General features: G+C 44.4%; 1 protein-coding gene across 4 annotated transcripts in view; it reads right to left on the bottom strand.

The window, feature by feature from the left end:
• LOC117359302 (SH3 domain-binding glutamic acid-rich-like protein) overlaps positions 1 to 19117 on the bottom strand; it is a 141659-nt gene that overhangs the window by 35154 nt on the left and 87388 nt on the right. For 3 of the 4 annotated variants that reach the window (XM_033941837.1, XM_033941833.1, XM_033941835.1), the window contains one exon: positions 8427 to 8471. The exons of the other annotated variant lie outside the window; for it this stretch is intronic. In XM_033941837.1, the coding sequence (XP_033797728.1) occupies positions 8427 to 8471 (45 nt within the window). The remainder of the gene's footprint in view (positions 1 to 8426; positions 8472 to 19117) is intronic. 4 annotated transcript variants of the gene reach the window in all.

The raw sequence follows: 19117 nt of genomic DNA, 5'->3' as shown, positions 1-19117 counted from the left end.
TTGCCTTACACCTTTTCAATGATAGTTCAAGAGGAGTTACATTCAAGAAACCCAGAAAACAAAGCTTGTAAGATAAATAATATAGAGATAAAATTGTACTAAAGGAACAAACAAGATTAAAACATATCCTAAGAAGCAGCAGTGATAAGTTCTAGGGAGGGGGTAAGAATGACATTACTAAGAAATAAAAGAAAAGTATGTGATAAGATAGCCGAAAATGTGAAAACATTATTCAAAGAATGAAGATCAAATAAATTGCAGGCAAAACATTTTCTTTGGACTAACTAAATACATATGTGATTAGTTTTTGAGAGCTATATTCTCTTCAACAGGTTAATAAAGTTTCATTTACTACACAAAAGGAATATTTGTTTCAAGATTATTACCAAGTTTAGTCTCATTAGATTTTTTTAAATTGTTATATAATTTTGTAAACCACTTCGGACTCTATTTTATAGGGAAGAGATGGTATATAGTACGATGACTAGATTAGATTAGTCTCCCACTGGGTCTCTTTATCTCTCTGAGAGATCCCACGTGCCTATCCCAGGCCCTCTTGAATTCAGACACAGTCTCTGTTTCCACCACCTCTTCCAGGAGACTGTTCCACACATCTATCACCCTTTCCGTAAAAAAGTATTTCCTCAGATTACTCCAGAGCCTATCACCTCTTAACTTCATCCTTTTGAAGCTCACAGTACAAGCAGTACATCATCTTTTCTGTGGGCCTTTAAAATCTCTCAATTTACATAAACTTGTCTTCTCAACAACCAGAACAGTCACTAGAATTCTGCATTTCATATGTAGTCTTGTTCTACTCATCATCCAAGCCTCTATAGGTACTTTTTCACTGCAACTACTATATAGCACTGAGGGGATGTTTCCTTATAGGAATTCAATTTAGAAGGATTAAATCAGTTCTCTTATTGCCTGTCCTCTACGCTGTGTGATAGTTGTTTTCTGTTCAGTTACTTTTCTTTTCTTTTTTTTGTAATTTTTTATTTAGAAGAGTAGAAGTACAGAATACACTCAACAAAACAATATACATAGTCAGCATCACACCCACTTTCACCCTTCCCCAGTTTGAAGAACTCCCCAACCCCCACCACCCCCCCCCCCCCCCCAGCAGCAGGTAAACAAGAAAGAAAGACATAACCCCTAGAATCCAATACAACAAGTAGATCTAGACTGCACTTAGATCAACCCAAGAAAACTAAACAAGAGACAACACCAGTTTGACCCGCCCCCCATGCCTCCCACATAAGAACATAAGAACTGCCACTGCTGGGTCAGACCAGTGGTCCATCTTGCCCAACAGATCTATGGCAAAATATATGGCACCAGGGTCCTTTAATGAAGAAAATAGAGTTCCTGTATTCTTCAAGGTAGATTGTTCACGTAGAGGGTATGTCCAGGAGATTTCTTTTTGAGGATCGTAGTGGACTAGTAGGTTAGTGGATCTTTAATGCAGCAGTTTGTATTGGAGATAGCATGCTTGTTAGTGCTTTGAAAATTATTATCATGGTTTTATATCGGATGTGGCGTTCTATAGGTTGCCAGTGCAGAGAAATCAGTGTGATATGATCATTTCTTGGAATATTGTGACCCAGCCTTGCTACAGTGTTTTAGGCAGACTGTAGGGGCTTTAGGGGTTTGGGGTTTTTTTGGGGGGGGATGATTCAGCCCATAAGAGCAATGAACGAACTTCATTGTGCTTTATAGAAGACAGGGAGTGACTGTTTAGCACAGAGCAGCAGTTATTTTTCCAGGTCAATAAATAAAAAGCAAAAAAAGTTACAATACCTTTTTAGTTGACTAAAGTAATTACATTTGTTGAATATCTTTCAGAAGCCCAATGAACAGAATAAGCAAAATTGTCAATGTTGGAACATAAGGGATAGTCTAAAGGGGAAAGTAGGAGAGGGAGGCGAAGGAATCATGGGTTATCATAAAGCAACAGACAGCAGAATTTTATGACTAATAAATGTATTAGGAAGTCCAACTTTTCATTAAGTCATGTTTATTCTTTCCAAGCCAAAGGAGGATTAAAACTATTCAGCAAGAGGTCAAGAATGTCTCTCCATCTGTCTGTCAGGAACAAAATGAACTCTCCAAAATTTTAATAGCATTCCACCCCTTATCTAGATCTGCTAGCCTGCCGAATATCTAACAACTCACTCACTGGAAACCTGAACTGTCTTCTTTGCTACATTACACCAGGTAAATGGAACACCTCAAAACAAGAACTTGAAGAATTCATCTTCCAGAACTCTCTCTCCTCCACACATAACTTAATTCTTGGAGACATAAATCTCCACTTAGAAGATCAATCATCCAAACAAGCAGTGGATATACTTTCATACCTCAACTCCCTATCCTACCAAATTCTCAATCCAGAACCCACACACGAAAAAGGTCATCAGCTTGACATAGCAGCTTACTCATTTCCAAATCAAAACTCACAAAATATTCACATCTCAAACGGAGCCTGGCACCCTACCCTATGGTCAGACCATTACAAATATTCATTCACTATCAATTGGGCTCAAAATAACAATAAACCCATCCCAAAGAAATCACACATCAAGATCAGACAGAAAATCGAACCTACCACATTCTGGAACACAGTAGACCCCGATATAGACTCCAACAACCCCAAAGACTTCATAAACAGTTGGCGGACCCTCAGTGAATCTACACTAAATGAACTAGCTCCAATAAAAACAAAAACAAAATAGACAGACCATCCAACAAATGGTTTGACGACGAACTCTTACACCTAAAAAGGAAATGTAGACAATTAGAAAGGACATGGAAAAAACAGAAACATAATCACACCAAAGACGAATGGAAAATCCAAATCAAACAATACAACACCAAACTGAAGGAAAAACGAAAAAACTACTACTCCAAACTCATAGGCACAGAAAAACCAGACACAAGAAAACTCTTTGACATCGTAAGAAATCTCACTGATACCAAACCATTCCTCGCCACCCAGGGAAACCAAACTCCAACAGCCACCCAATTAGCGGACTTTTTCAAACACAAAATCATCACAACCAGATCCACATTCAACAATTCACGAACCAACATAGAAGAAATTCGAATCAATCCCATAATAGATGAAGCAATCTCAGCAGACAGGATCTGGACAAACTTCACAATGATACAATGGTCAGACTTGGACATGCTTTACAAAAAATACAGCAAATCCTCATGTGACTTGAACAACTGTCCCCCATACTTACTAGCCACAGCTTCCACCAAATTTAAAGCTAGCCTCACACTATGGCTACAAAATACACTAAAGGAAGGTCATTTCCCACCAGAATTAGGAGAAATCATAATTACTCCCATCCTGAAAGATCCCAAAGGTCCTATAGACAATCCTGCAAACTATAGACCAATCGCCTCTATCCCATTATACATCAAACTAACAGAAGGTCTTGTCGCACAACATCTTTCCAACTACCTTGAGGACCATCACATATTGCATCCTTCACAATCTGGCTTCAGAACTAACCATACCACAGAAACTCTACTGGTATCACTATTAGGCACAGCCCGACAACACCTCAGCAAAGGAAACAAGCTGCTTCTCATTCAACTCGATCTCTCTGCTGCATTTGACCTGGTTGACCACCCCACACTACTCCAGATATTAGACACAATAGGAATCTCAGGTAATGTTCTCAGCTGGTTCCAAGGCTTCCTTGAAACTCGAACATACAGAGTCAAGTCAAAAGAGCACCTATCTGACCCATGGTCAAACCCATGTGGAGTACCACAAGGATCACCATTATCACCCATACTATTCAACCTCTTCATAGCCTCCCTAGGCACAACCCTAGACGCCCTAAATACAGTATCTTTCAGCTACGCGGATGATATAACTATCCTACTCCCCTTTAACATTCAAGACCCCTTACCCACAAACCACCTGAAAACAATAATGGAAACGGTAGAAAAATGGATGTCAAGTCATAAACTGAAACTGAACTCAGACAAAACTAAATTCCTACTACTAGAGAAGGAAAAAAACCCATCTCTCACAGAATTGGAACTAAACTCAAACAGGTACCCAATGCAAAGCACACTTAAGATCCTGGGAATACAACTAGACAGAAATTGCACAATGCAGACGCAAATCCACAAAATCATCCAAAGAGCATTCTTCACAATGCGTAACCTAAGAAAAATTAGAAAATACTTCAACAAAGATCAATACAAGATATTAGTACAATCCCTAGTACTAAGTATAATAGATTACTGCAACAGCCTCTACCTATCATGCCCAAACTACATGATAAAACAACTACAAACGGTCCAGAACACGGCCCTCAGACTCATCTACTCCCTCGGCAAATATGATCACATCACCAATGCATACATAGACTTACACTGGCTACCAATAAAAGCAAGATCCCAGTTCAAATTCTACTGTCTACTGTACAAAGTAACACACGGAACAGCACCCAGCTACCTAAACAACAGACTATACCGTAACCTCTCACACAGATCAAGGAGAACTAAGAACCTATTAATTTACCCCCCCCCCCCTCTCAACGGTACACGACGCAAGAAACTGTACGACAGCCTCTTGGCGACACAGGCAGCAAAAATTGACACTACCATCTCCAATCTACTGATCAAATCAACAGACATTAAAATATTCCGAAAAGAAATCAAAACTCATCTCTTCAAAAAACACTTCCCATCATCATAACCTCACTACAGCACTAGAAAATACTCTCATGAACATCACCAACACCACCACAGCAACACCTCAACATTGTACAACCCACAACTATATCCCAACTGTATAATTTCTATTCATCACAATAACCTTAAATGTAATTAAATTAAATTAATAATGATTGTAACCCTTAAAAAAAACCTTCCCTAGCTCTGAAATGATATGTATAAATTATGTATAGCAATGTCTGTAATTATATTGTTTGTTATATTTGTCACCCCAACTGATTTTTAATGAGATTGTACATCGCCTAGGAAATGTGATAGGCGATTAATCAAATTTTTGTAATAAACTTGGAAACTTGGAACCTATTATTATTGTTTTTCTATTCTCCTGGAAATATTCCAGACTAACAATTGTAACATGATACATTCTTGACTCTATGTACTGTAATACTCCTGGAAATGTTCCAGTCTTCTAACTTGTAATCCGCTTAAAACCGTAAGGCACAAGCGGAATAGAAATCACTAATGTAATGTAATGTAATGTAATAGAATAAGAACAAAAAAGAGTACAAAATTTTTAGGAATGATAATTTTATGAAAGACTAAATCTCACCATCTGCTGCTTCCCTACTCTTCTTCAATCACTACAGCAACAATGGTAGTGAGTGCTTCATGTGCAGCATCCCACTTCTATCTCCCATTTCCTTCCCTCCTCCCATCCAGCATCTCCCTATCCCACTCTGTGTTCTTAATCTCCCTCCAATGAAGATCCAGCATGCCCCTCAACCATATCCACCACACACACTTCCCCCCTCTCTCCAGTAACTTGCTAGAGATTATCATTCATTCATGCAGGAGGATGAGCACGAAAAGGTTCATCTCTAGTTCAAGTAAGGCAAGCAAAATGTTTGACATAGTAGATACAGCGACAGCCTCACCATCCTGAGCAGGGCCTGTAGGCATGTGCCTAGGGCCCGAAAATATCAGGGGAGACCCAGGGCCAGCAGTAGGGGGGGGAGCAAAAAGGACAAGGGACCCCCCAACTGCCTGGTGAGGTCTTCTTCCCTCCCTTCTACTCCCTCACTACCCTCTTGCCTGCAAGCAAACTGAACTCAGGCCGCGGGGCTCTAACACTGCGCGTGCTGGTTTCCCTTCGCATCCGAAACAGGAAATTACATCATTCCTGTTTCGTCAGAGAAGGGAAGTCAGTGTGCACAGTGTTAGATCCCTGTGGCCTGAGTTCAGTTCACTTACGGGACGTTATTGTAGAGACAGCAGGACGCTTTCCCATCTCCCACGCACTACCTGTCTCAGTGCCTCTCCACTGGAGTTACTGAGCAACGGAGATGGGCCCAGACTAGAGAGAGAGCTCGTGGGGGTGGCAGACTGCCCACCACATCCCGAGGGCCACAGCAACCATCAGGTAACCGCCCAGCGTACAAGACTCAAGCAGTCGACTTCTAATTAGTCACTGGATGCTAATCATTTTGGATTTTCTTCTTCTCCTTCCTTAAGGTACATGAATAATCCTTACAGGAATGAGAAAAAGAAAATCCAAAATGATTAGCATCCAGTGTGACTGACCATTCTACAAAGGTAGGGTTTTATGGGCTCTCTTACAAGTGTAGCCAGTATTCAAAGGACCACTGCTAAAGTCCTTTTTTTTCCAATTTTTTTTTTACCAGCACTCTAAGGCCAACTCTCTAACTGAGCATCTGCATTTACCCATCACTTGCACAAGGAGGGGGAAGGAGACAGATGCCAGACCAGGGGCAAGGAAGGAGGGAGGGCGAGAAAGGAAGGAGAGACAATGCCAGATAATGGAGGGGGAGGGGGAGACAGAAGAGAAGAGCAGAGAGATGCCAGGGTATAAGGGAAGGGAAACTAAGGAGACAGATGCCAGACCAGAGGGAAAGGAAGGAGAGGAGATGCCAGAACATGGAGGGGGAGGGAGAGATAGAAGAGAAGGAAAGGCGAGAGATGCCAGGCCATGGGGTTGAGTGGGAAGGAAGGAAGGAAAGGAGAAGAGAGAGATGCCAGAACATAGGGGAAGAGGTGGAGGCAGAAAAATGGAGAGGAGTGAAGCTGAAATGAATCATGTACAAAGGAAAGAAGGGGAACAGGACCGACAGCTTATTGAAGAGACATAGAAAGAGGGAAATTGCCATATGGAAGATAGAGGGCGGACACAGAGAGAGGATATGCTCTTTCATTTCTGGATAGAAAGGGCAGAGAGGGCAGTGGATGGAAGGGGTGAGACAGAGAGTGAACAGTAGATGGAAGGGGTAGAGAGAGGGGGACAGATGCTGAATGGAAGTGTGGGGGAGATGGGGGACAGATGATGAATGGAAGTGTGGGGAGGGGGCAGACATTGAATGGAAGGGGGGTGAGAGAGGGGAATAGGCGCTGGAAGGAAGTGGAGAGGAGAAAGAAAAAAGGACACATGCTGGACTGGGAGAAGAGAATAGAGTTAGATACTGGAAGGAATGAGGGAAAGAGGTGGCAATGAAAGAGGGAAATTGAGGACTGAATAGTAAGAGAGAATTTAGACAGAGGCAGAAAATAAATTGAGAAGGAAGAACAGGAGGAAAGGAGCAGAGAGAGAGGTGCCAGAGCAGGGAGAAAGGGGAGGAGACAGATACCATACCTGGGAGGAGGAAAGAGACAGATACCAGATCTGAGGGGAGGAAAGGAGGAGAGAGAAAGATGATAAATCTGCTAGGAGGGAGGGAGAGATGGAAGGGAAGAAGACAGATGCCACACCATGGGGGGAGTGGAGAAAAGTAGATGGATACCACACCAATAAAGGGGGGGGGGAGATCGAAAGGAGAGGCAGATAGTTTCTGGAAGAGGCATAGAAAGAGAGCAGATGCCATATGGAAGAGGCAGAGAGTGGACAGACAGTGGATGGAAGGAAGAGAATGATGAGAAGATGAGGAAAGCATAAACCAGACAACAAAGGTAGAAAAAATAATCTCTATTTGTTTTATTTATTTTTGCTTCAGGATAAAGTATTATTGTAGCTGTGTTGATAATCGTTTATTAATAGAAAATGGAAATAAGGCGATCCTGTTTATTGGACTAATTTTAATATATATATTTTTTTTTTACTAATTCAGAGACCATAACTCATTTCCTCAGGTCAGGACAGGGATAATGTAACAGCAGTATAGTTTACTGACCTGAAGAAAGAGGTTTTAACCTCTGAAAGCTAATTGAGAAATGTATTAGTCCAATAAAATGACGGGTACTAAATTTTCTTCCTGCCATCTGCCATGCCCCATGCCTCCTACCCAAATGCAAAATATAAATTGGTATCTAGGAAAGAAGGGGGGATTTGTTCAGAGATGTTTGGAGGTTGCATAGAAGAAAAACTGTACAGTGGCACTGTTTGTTTTAATTTTTAAAATAAAAGAAATAAAGTAGAAATAAAGAAGCAATTATGAAAATGGGTAAGTAAATGGGGGCGGGGCAGGGGGCCCAGTGGACTTGTGCGCCTAGGAGCCCTTGACAAATTAATCCTGCCCTGATCATGAGGTCATGGGTTCAAATCCTGTGCTGCTCCCTGTGACTCAGGCCAAGTCACTTAATCCTCCACTGCCCCAGGATAGATTGTGAGCCCACTGGGACAGATAGGAAAAATGCTTGAAGTACCTATATATAAACCACTTTGAGTGGTTGGATAACTACAAAAAGGCAGTATACAAATCCCTTTCCCTTACCTCTGTTACTGGCTCTTCTGTCTCCTCATTTTCCTCCTCTTCTTTCTGTTCACGGTTTTTAAATACAAAAAAGGCAACAGGAAATAAACATGATACAGAATTAACAAGATGCAGTTGTAATCCTAACAAGAGACACTTGATGGGTTGGAGTCAAGAAGAAATTAGTTAAAGGGCACCAGAAAAGGCACTCAAAGTCAACATAGTCATTTATGTGCCTTTATAAAATCGGTTTCCAGAGCCAGCCCCGGTAGCACACAGATCCTCAAAACAAATTTAAAACAGCTTCAATGAAGGTATAAACATTAGCATGTATTCAATACGTGGAGACGCATATTTTATGGCCCTGTAGCACACATCGGAGAAACTCATAAGAGTTTATGATTCCTGAGGCAGGCAGTTAATGCCAAAAACATAGTCCCATGTAAAGTCTCTCTTATGGTGGCTTTTGAAAAATCTTGGACTTTGATTGACCTCTAGTATCTCTGGAAGATCATTTGTCCAACCCTACTCTTCCTGACTGACCAACTTGGCATGGGATTGCGCATCCTTTTTTGTTATGCTTATTGAGTTCAAGATATTTACGTAAGAACAGCCATACTGGGTTAGACCAATGGTCCATCTAGCCCAGTATCCTGTTTCCATATTAGCCTATCAAGGTGACACATACATGGCAAAAACCTATATAGTAGCAACATTCCATGCTACCAATCCCAGAGGCAAGCAGTGCCTTCCCCTATTTATGTCTCAAGAGCAAATAATGGACTTTTCCAAACCAGCTATGTTAACCACTCTTACCACATCATCTGGCAACGTGTTCCAGAGCTTAACTATTCTCTGAGCGAAAAAATATTTCCTCCTATTAGTTTTTAAAGTATTTCCCTGCAACTTCATAGAGTGTCCCCTAGTCTTTGTAATTTTTGATGGAATAAAATATCAATTCACTTATACACGTTCTACACCAATCAGGATTTTGTAGACTTCAATCATATCTCCCCTCATCCATCTCTTTTCCAAGCTGAAGAGCACTAACCTCATTAGTTTTTCTTAAATGAGAGGAGTTCCATCCCCTTTATCATCTTGGTTGCTCTTTGAACTTTTTCTAATTCCGCTATATCTTTTTTGAGATACAGCAACCAGAATTGAATGCAATACTCAAGGTAAAGCTGCACCATGGAACAATACATAGGCATTATAACTAGTGTTATTTATCATCCCTTTTCTAATAAATCCTAGTTTTTGTTTGCTTTTTGGCCACCACCACATATTGGGTGGAAGGTTTTATCATATTGTCTATGATAAAACCTTGATCTTTTTCTTAGGTGCTGACTCTTAAGGTGGACCCTAGCATCTGGTAACTATGATTTGGGTTAGTCTTCCCCATGTTGTGACCAGTCAGACACAAGGCCCGCCAAGGTTCCAGTTAAGCCAGGGGAAAAAGTAAAAGGAAAAACACGGAAGGGAAATTCCAAGATCTCCCCTTGTCAGGATCCTGTTAATAGTGCCTTTGACCACCAGGGGGAGCCTGAATTGGCTGAGGAGGAGTTTAGAGGATCTGTCCATGAGTCACCACCGGGGGTGCCCAAGAGCCCCAGGCAGGACTGCTGACTCACTCAGAATAGGGCGTGCCCCTAGGGTATGTAATCTAGCAGTGGAAATCAGACAGGCAGGCCGGCTAGGGAGGAAGTTCAGGCCTTGCCTCCCTGAGGAACCCCTGGTGCCTAACAGCAGCAATAGACCCATGCCTATGGAGCTAATAGAGGCTGAGGTCATAAACGAATGTACTTTAACTCTAATTGAGGCTATATGTTTTGAAGCAACCTGAAGATTTGCCATTCCTGGATGTGGAGCCCATGGACTGTCAGGCGAGTTGTGCAGTGGGTGAAACTGATTATCCTGAGCCTCTGCAGGTGGACTGGGCCTCTAGCTGCAAACAGTGAGTGTGAATTTTTGACTGTTTGCTATTTGGACTATTTTGGTTGTTTGTATTTTGAAAAGCTAGGAGTGTGTTTGGGGAGAGGTTTTGCTGTCACCTTGGGTGGGATTTTGAAAGCCTTTGATGTGGCTTTGTTTTGGCAAAACCTGTCACACTCATCGCCTGGCAGTAGTATAAAGCTGCCAGAGGCTTTATTTTGTCAACCGGGCTTACTTTATCTACATGTTTATTCATACCCTTAAAGAAATGCTGCAAATTAGTAAATTAGTGAGGCAGACCTCCCTTGGCTGAACCCATGCTGACTCTGTCCCACTAACCATGTTTGTCTACATGTTCCATAAATTTATTTTTTATAATGGTGTCAACTTGATGACCACATTACATGGGGTCAAATAATAATAAGTAGTAGCAAAAAGAAAAAAGGGAAGATTGGGAACCATTAACTAAATATTGTAAGGAATGATTTATTTATATAACTGAAGAAAACATGCACATCCGGGGGAGGGGGGAGGGGGGTATGTTTTGGCATTGGTTAAGAGGTATAGATGGATTGTTTATAGGTATTTTTATGAAGTGTTGGTTAATTGGAAAGTGGTGAGGGAAAATAAGTCTTGTATTTATTCTATTAAGTACATTGTGCTGTAATGATAATATTTTATGTAAATGCATCATCTTTTGTGCACAATTGAAATTTTGAAAATGAATAAAGAATTAAAAAAGAAAAAAAGGGATCTACCCCTTGACCACAGTGTAAGTAATCTTGCATTATATTGAGTCACGTTATATAGGGTCTACAGTGTATATGTATACATTCCAAGGATGGAGAAGGGGCAGAGTTGCAAACTCCTATGCCGAATCTTATCATTGCAAATACATTTATTGGCATATTTGGTCACACAAGTTTATAACAGCAAGCTTCCACTATTGTCAAAAGATGTAGATCATCACAATTAAAAACAAAACAAAAAACTATAGGGGGCAATACATGTATATCATACTTCTAACATAAATCTAATCTCCTCCAAAATGGAGAGAAGCAAATTAGAAATATATACAGTGGTACCTCGGTTTACGAGTGCACCGGTTTGCGAGTGTTTTGCAAGACGAGCAAAACATTCGCAAATTTGGTGCCTCATAAACTGAGCTTGCCTCGCTGTACGAGCCCCCCTCCCCCCCCCCGAGAACCGGCACCCTCCCCCCCGCGATCCGGCACCTCCCCGGCCGCCATCGGGCACCCCCCCCCCCGCCGCCACCTGAGATCCCCCAACCCACCCGAACCCTTTTCTTACTTCCCTCCGCATCGGCATCGCCGGCATCAGCATGTCCTGTGCCCGAAAATCTGCTTCCTGTGCCGGGCCTTGAGCCTTCGGTGGGAGCAATGCCGGTTCTCATGGGGGGGGGGGGGGGGGAAGGTTTGGGATGGGAACATATCAAAGCAAGTTTCCCTTACTTCCTATTGGGAAACTTGCTTTGATATACGAGCATTTTGGATTACAAGCATGCTCCTGGAACGGATTATGCTCGTAATCCAAGGTACCACTGTATCTCAAACTTTAACTAAGTTTATATTTGCTGTATGTACTTAAATTGGTGTCACATGTTTATGTATATCATCACTAGGCCAACCATCCTTGCACAGTCTAAACAAAGGCTGAAAAGAACACTTTTATAATTATTCAACAAAAAAATTGTTCATCAAATGTACAAGATCTCTAATTCTTTAACAGGCCACCTATAAAGCACCATATGTGTGATTACATTTTTAGAATTCTAGCGCCTAGACAAGTGAATATACTTACATGTTTACTTGCTGGCAGAGTGCTCACTAGTATTCTATAACATATGCACACAAAGATGCAAGAAGAACGTTCATTGGGGCATAGGAAGGACCAACATTTAGACATATATCTTATAGAATACTGTAAGTAATGCACTGAAGTGCTGCATTTAAGGAAGTCCACTTACACCAGCCATAGATCTGGTGTAAGTGGTGTGACAAACCCAGTGGCCGCGCAGACTTTGCCCCTAGATCCAACAGTAAGATCCTGTGCAGAAGAGCTGACCAGGTAAGCTCTACTGAGCAGCTTGAGGATGACCTCCCTTGCCCCTGCTGTAAGAACAGAAGTGGAGGTGGCCAGGTTGACTATGAGCAGGCAGGCAGTATTCTAAACCTGCCAATAAACCAGCTAAGGCAGTCAAAGGTAGAGTGCCTGTGCATTTAAGACTAAGGCAGAGAAGGAAAGTTGGAGCTTACACAACCTGCTGCTGAGCCAAAGCCCATTCCCCTCTACAGGCTGAAGGGGAGTGGCTTTGGTCTGATTAAAGGAAGGCTGAAGAAAGCAGAGAGGGAAGTGGAGTGTGGCGTGGGAGATGTACTCAAGCAGGCTCAGGAAAGGCAGGAGCTTTTCCCAGATTGGTCAGATTCTGGTGTCCCAGACTGGCCCATGGAAGAGGTGGAAGGGAGTTTGCCCACCTTATGTTTCATAAGGTTTTGAGAGCATGAAAGCATGGAATTCCTAGAGGATTGTGCCAGCACAGAAGCAGTGCCAGAACAAATGGAGACCAACTGAATGAATGAGTGTTTGTAGTGAAGCTGGCTATTTCTCCTCAAGGCACAGTGTGTTGTGTGATGTTCATTAGTATTGAGTTTTGAATTGATGCCAGAGAGTTTTCATTACCTGAGTTTATAAGTGGTCCTGAATGTGAAATTCTTGCCATTTATAAAGGCTGCAATTTTACCTGCACTGCTTAGGCAGAAGGGAACTGTTTAAAATCAGCGTTTTGAATTCCTGTCATTATGCACTGTGTTTGCTGTTGCTGCTGGTGATTGCAGGTCCTGCAGGTGATTGCAGGTCCTGAAGGTCCAAGGCTAGCAGATATAACTGGACTAGACCTGGACATTCACAGGTGACTTTTCAGGGCATCCCACAGCTCCAAAAGCATAGCAGTGATGTCCAGATAGGAGGGAAAACAGTCCAACAGGGGTTTAAAACTGCTCATAACAGATCTTTGAGCAAATGCTCCTCCCATCGCAAAACTCAGCAACTTGGGAATAACCTCCATCAACGATACTGGTTTGAAAAGCTGGATCAACCCTGTGGTCTAGGGTCAACAGGGCCTCCAGATCTTGTGAGACACTGCATGAGTCTGTATCCTCATCTCTGGATTCTTCTTGGTCAGGAAACAATGGCATTTAATCCAACTCCCAAACCACCCCCATCTACCTCCAACTGTTCCACCACCTCCTTAGGCTGAAGTGCAATTGGAGGAAGAGCTCACTGAGTCAAAAGTACCAGCTCACTGGAAGCAAAATGCCCACTTGAAGCACCATATAGCCCCTGGTATCCCATATAGGCATCAAACTTTAGATGAACAAAATTTGGGGTAAAATCCCAATAAAGAGTGCTTTGACTGCTCTGGCATTGCAACCTCCCGCCCCTGTGACAAGCCTACATTTTGCAGATTAGGCACATGCACTGTCCAAGAGCATTATAGAGGTAGAATTGCCAGAAAAAAAAATCATCCTCCTGGTTCTCAGAGGTTTTCAGGTGGCCCGATGGGCTGTTGTCTTGGCACCTGCCCCCTCTCGTGTGCCGTAAAGGCACGTGGCACATGGATGCTCCTTAGTTGCCTATCGGGCACAATTCCAGCATGATATCATGATCAAATGACCAGAGGAGCTCATCTTTCTTGTTTTTGTAAGAAAACAAGAAGTTTTTAAGGCAAACAGAGGCTTTTAAAATTGGTCTGATGAATCCAAGATGGCCACTGCAGCTGTACGTGAATGCCAAAACAAGGCCCCAAACAGCAAAATCCCAACACAAAAAATTCAGGGAAGGGGTTTTCAGGGATGGGCAACTTGTTTTCTGGCCCCAGAAACCTCACAATGGCACTTTTAGAGACACCCCCCCAACGAGTCCCATAGAGATTAATAGGAAGTACACACAGTGCAGCAGGTGCTGTGCCTCTCAGCTCAGAAGCAGGCTGATAATGGTGGAGACATCACTGCCTCAGACAAGCAAACAAAAAACAAAGTACCAACATTCAAAAGGGCACTGCTTGTTTCTTCTGGCTGGAATTCGGACTGCATTAGAGCCCGAACCCCTGGAACTCCTTAGTCCTATTCTCTTCAGGAGGGGATGCAGCCAGCACCTGTTAAAGCCCTCTGGACCAACACTGGTGCCAAACAGCATACACTCAAGCCCCAAACATATTTAGCATATGAGGAGCGTGCAATGCTTTGAGGAAACAATCCCCAAGCCACAGCAAAGCTAGAGCAGTTCAGCCAAGTGGATGCCCTGCAATGGGGTCTCTCTCCCGGCTACAGACTACAACTCAGGTGTAGTCTTCACTAAGGCAGAGCTGACCCACGAGTGCTGGGTACCTCTATAGCACCAAAGCTTCAAAGTAGTCAGAGAAAAAAACAAAGCCAAAGAGCAGAGCACAAAACACCTTCAACTCACATGTAGCAGTTAAGAACTGAGGAGGGCAGAGCTAGAGCACAGAAGGAGTCAAAATGGTAGATAAGGACTTCTACACCAAAACTCACCTGTAAAGATACAGTACATAAACCACTGATGAAAACTCATATGCCTTTTGTACTAGAAATTTGTACTAAAAGCATTTGGTACTAAGGAACTAATATTCTGCAACAAGCATCGGCATGGACTGTTTATCTCAAATGTGTTTGTTCATATTGTGACATAGCAATGTTACTTACCGTAACAGTTGTTATCCAGGGACAGCAGGCAGCTATTCTCACTAGTGGGTGATGTCATCCGACAGAGCCCCGATACGGACATCTTGCAAGCATGTCTTGCTTGAAGAAACTCAGAAGTTTTGAGATGCCCGCACCGCGCATGTGCCAGTGCCTTCCCGCCCGATGCTCCGGGCGTGTCTCCTCAGTTCAGGTAGCTAGCAGAGAAGCCAACTCAGGGGAGGTGGGTGGGACGTGAGAATAGCTGCCTGCTGTCCCTGGATAACAACTGTTACGGTAAGTAACATTGCTTTATCCCAGGACAAGCAGGCAGGTATTCTCACTAGTGGGTGACCTCCAAGCTAATCTCAATGGGATGGTGGGAGAGTTGGCAACTTATGAGAACAAATTTTGTAACACTATTTGGCCAAACTGTCCATCCCGTCTGGAGAAAGTATCCAGACAATAATGAGAGGTGAATGTATGAACCGAGGACCAAGTGGCAGCCTTACAAATCTCCTCAATCGGTGTCGATCTGAGGAAGGCTACAGAGGCTGCCATAGCTCTGACCCTATGGGCTGTGACCTTACAGGGAAGGGGTAATCCAGCCTGGGCATAGCAGAAAGAGATACAAGCTGCCATCCAGTTGGAGATGGTGCGCTTCGATACAGGTCGTCCCAACTTGTTCGGATCGAAGGAGACGAAAAGTTGAGGAGCAGTTCTGTGTGGTTTGGAGCGATCCAAGTAGAAAGCCAAAGCACGTTTACAGTCCAGAGTGTGAAGAGCTGATTCTCCAGGATGAGAATGAGGCTTTGGAAAAAACACTGGAAGCACAATGGACTGGTTGAGATGAAATTCAGAGACCACTTTAGGCAGGAATTTCGGATGAGTGCGGAGGACCACCTTGTCATGATGGAAGACTGTGAAAGGCGGGTCTGCCACTAAGGCCCGAAGCTCACTGACCCTGCGAGCAGATGTGAGGGCCACCAGAAAAACCACTTTCCAAGTGAGAAACTTCAGGGGAGCCTTGTTGAGAGGCTCAAAAGGAGGTTTCATCAGCTGAGAAAGGACAACATTGAGATCCCAAACCACTGGAGGAGGTTTGAGAGGAGGATTGACATGAAAAAGTCCTTTCATAAATCTGGAAACCACAGGATGAGCAGAGAGAGATTTCCCTTGTAGAGGCTGATGGAAAGCCGCAATAGCACTCAGGTGGACTCGTATAGATGTCGACTTGAGACCAGACTGAGACAGGTGTAGAAGATAGTCCAACACAGAGGATAGGGAGGCTCGCTGAGGCTCCTTAGAATTGGAAACACACCAGGAAGAAAATCTAGTCCATTTTTGGGAGTAGCATTGACGAGTAGCAGGCTTCGTTGAAGCCTCCAAGACATCCCTCACCGCCTGGGAAAACTGGTGAGGAGTTACGTTGAGAGGAGCCAAGCTGTCAGGTGGAGAGATTGCAGGTTGGGATGAAGCAGTGATCCTTGATGTTGAGTAAGCAGAGAAGGAAACACTGGGAGAAGGACCGGGTCCCTGCTGCTGAGTTGAAGTAGAAGGGAGAACCAAGGTTGCCTGGGCCACCAAGGAGCTATCAGAATCATGGTGGCTTGGTCTGACTTCAACTTGACCAGTCTTTTGAATGAGAGGAAATGGAGGAAACGCATACAGAAATCGATTCCCCCAATCCAGCAGAAAGGCATCTGCCTCGAGGCGATGAGGAGTGTAGATCCTGGAGCAAAACTGAGGCAGCTTGAAGTTGTGGGGAGCCGCAAAGAGGTCTATTTGAGGCGTCCCCCATTGTGCAAAGACTTGATGAAGGGGATTGGAATGGAGAGTCCATTCGTGAGGCTGGAGGAGACGACTCAAGTTGTCTGCCAAACATTGTCCTTCCCCTGAATGTAGACAGCTTTGAGGAAGGCATTGTGGCGAACTGCCCAATCCCAGACTCTGAGAGCTTCCTGGCAGAGGGAGGCCGATCCCATGCCCCCCTGCTTGTTCACATAATACATGGCGACCTGGTTGTCTGTACGGATGAGGACCACCATGTCGTGAAGCAGATGTTGAAAAGCTTGAAGAGCATAGAAGATGGCTCTGAGCTCCAGAAGATTGATCTGATGGAGGCGGTCCGCACTGGTCCAGAATCTCTGAGTGCGAAGCCCATCCAGATGAGCCCCCCAGGCATAGGTCGAGGAATCGGTTGTGAGAACCTTCTGATGAGGAGGAGTGTGAAACAGCAAACCTCTGGATAGATTCGAAGAGTTCATCCACCAAAGTAGAGACTGCCGAAGAGCAGGAGTGACTATGATGTGTCGAGTCAACGGGTCTGACACTTGAGTCCATTGAGAAGCTAGGGTCCACTGAGGAATCCTGAGATGGAGCCTGGCAAAGGGTGTCACATGAACTGTAGAGGCCATGTGGCCCAGGAGGACCATCATGTGTCTCTCTGAGATGGACTGGCGAGAAGATACAGACTGGCAGAGACGAAGAAGAGCATCCATGCGCTGAGGAGGAAGGAATGCTCGAAGCTGAATGGTGTCCAGTACCGCCCCGATGAAGGGAAGGGACTGGGTAGGCTGCAGATGAGATTTGGGAAAATTGATCTCAAAGCCTAGGCTCTGCAGGAAGCAGATCGTGGTCAAGGTCGCCGAAATGACCTTTGGAGCTGACGGGGCCTTGATGAGCCAGTCGTCGAGGTATGGAAATACCTGAAGACCCCTGTTCCGGAGTGCAGCGGCCACCACCACCAGACACTTCGTGAAGACTCTGGGAGATGAGGACAGGCCGAATGGAAGCATTCGATACTGCAGATGTAGATGTCCCACCTGAAATCTGAGGAACTTGCGGGAGGCCGGATGAATGGGAATGTGAGTGTAGGCCTCCTTGAGATCCAGAGAGCATAACCCGTCGTTCTGCTCGAGGAGAGGGTAGAGAGAAGCAAGTGTCAGCATGCGAAACCTCTCCTTGACTAAGAATTTGTTGAGGGCCCTGAGGTCCAAAATGGGTCGCAGGTCGCCCATCTTCTTCGGAACAAGGAAGTACCGGGAGTAAAACCCCTGGTTCAGTTGGTCTTTCGGGACCGGCTCCACGGCACGAAGCCAGAGCAAAGCCTGAGCTTCCTGGAGAAGAAGGGCGGTCTGAGTCAAGTTGGAAAGATACTCTCTTGGAGGGTGGTCCGGAGGGACCCGATGGAAATGAAGAGAGTATCCTTCCTTGATGATAGTAAGGACCCAGAGGTCGGTTGTTATGGCCTCCCAGCGATGATAAAAATGATGGAGGCGCCCTCCGATGGGAAAAACATGGGGAGGCAGAACGAGGTTGGTTATGCCCTCGACGAGATAGTCAAAAAGGCTGAGTGGTCTTAGGGACAGCAGGCGACTGAGACTTAGGCTGACCCTTCTGGGGAGGCTGGCGCTTTGCCGGTTGCCTCGCAGGTGGAGTTTGCCTCGGCTGATAACGTCGCTGATAAATCAACGGCGGACGAGAAGGTCGAGACTGCTGAAGCTTAGGCTTCGGCCTAAGGATAGATTGGAAGGACTTTTCGTGGTCAGACAACTTCTTCATAACAGTCTCGATGGATTCGTCAAACAGATCCGCCCCAGCACACGGGACGTTCGCCAGGCGGTCCTGAAGATTCGGGTCCATATCAATGGTCCGCAACCAGGCCAACCTGCGCATCGCCACCGAGCAGGCCGCCGCTCAGGCCGAGAGCTCGAATGCATCATAAGCAGATTGCATCAACTGAAGTTGAAGTTGGGACAGCGAAGCAACTACTTCCTCAAACTCAAACCTGGCCTGTGACTCGATGTACGGAGTGAACTTCCGAAGCACAGGTAGAAAAAATTCTAAGTAGGCTGCAAAGTGGAAATTATAATTCAGGACTCGAGACGTCATCATCGAATTCTGATAGATGCGTCGACCAAACTTATCCATGGTTCTTCCCTTGCGGCCCGGAGGCACCAAAGCATAGACCTGACCAGGATGAGACCGCTTGAGCGAGGATTCAACCAGGAGGGACTGGTGAGAAAGCTGAGGACCCTCGAAGCCTTTATGATGCACCGT

The sequence above is a fragment of the Geotrypetes seraphini genome, chromosome 4, assembly GCF_902459505.1.
Source record: "Geotrypetes seraphini chromosome 4, aGeoSer1.1, whole genome shotgun sequence".
NCBI classification, from domain to species: Eukaryota; Metazoa; Chordata; class Amphibia; order Gymnophiona; family Dermophiidae; genus Geotrypetes; species Geotrypetes seraphini.
This window is presented reverse-complemented; position numbering and strand designations above follow the sequence as displayed.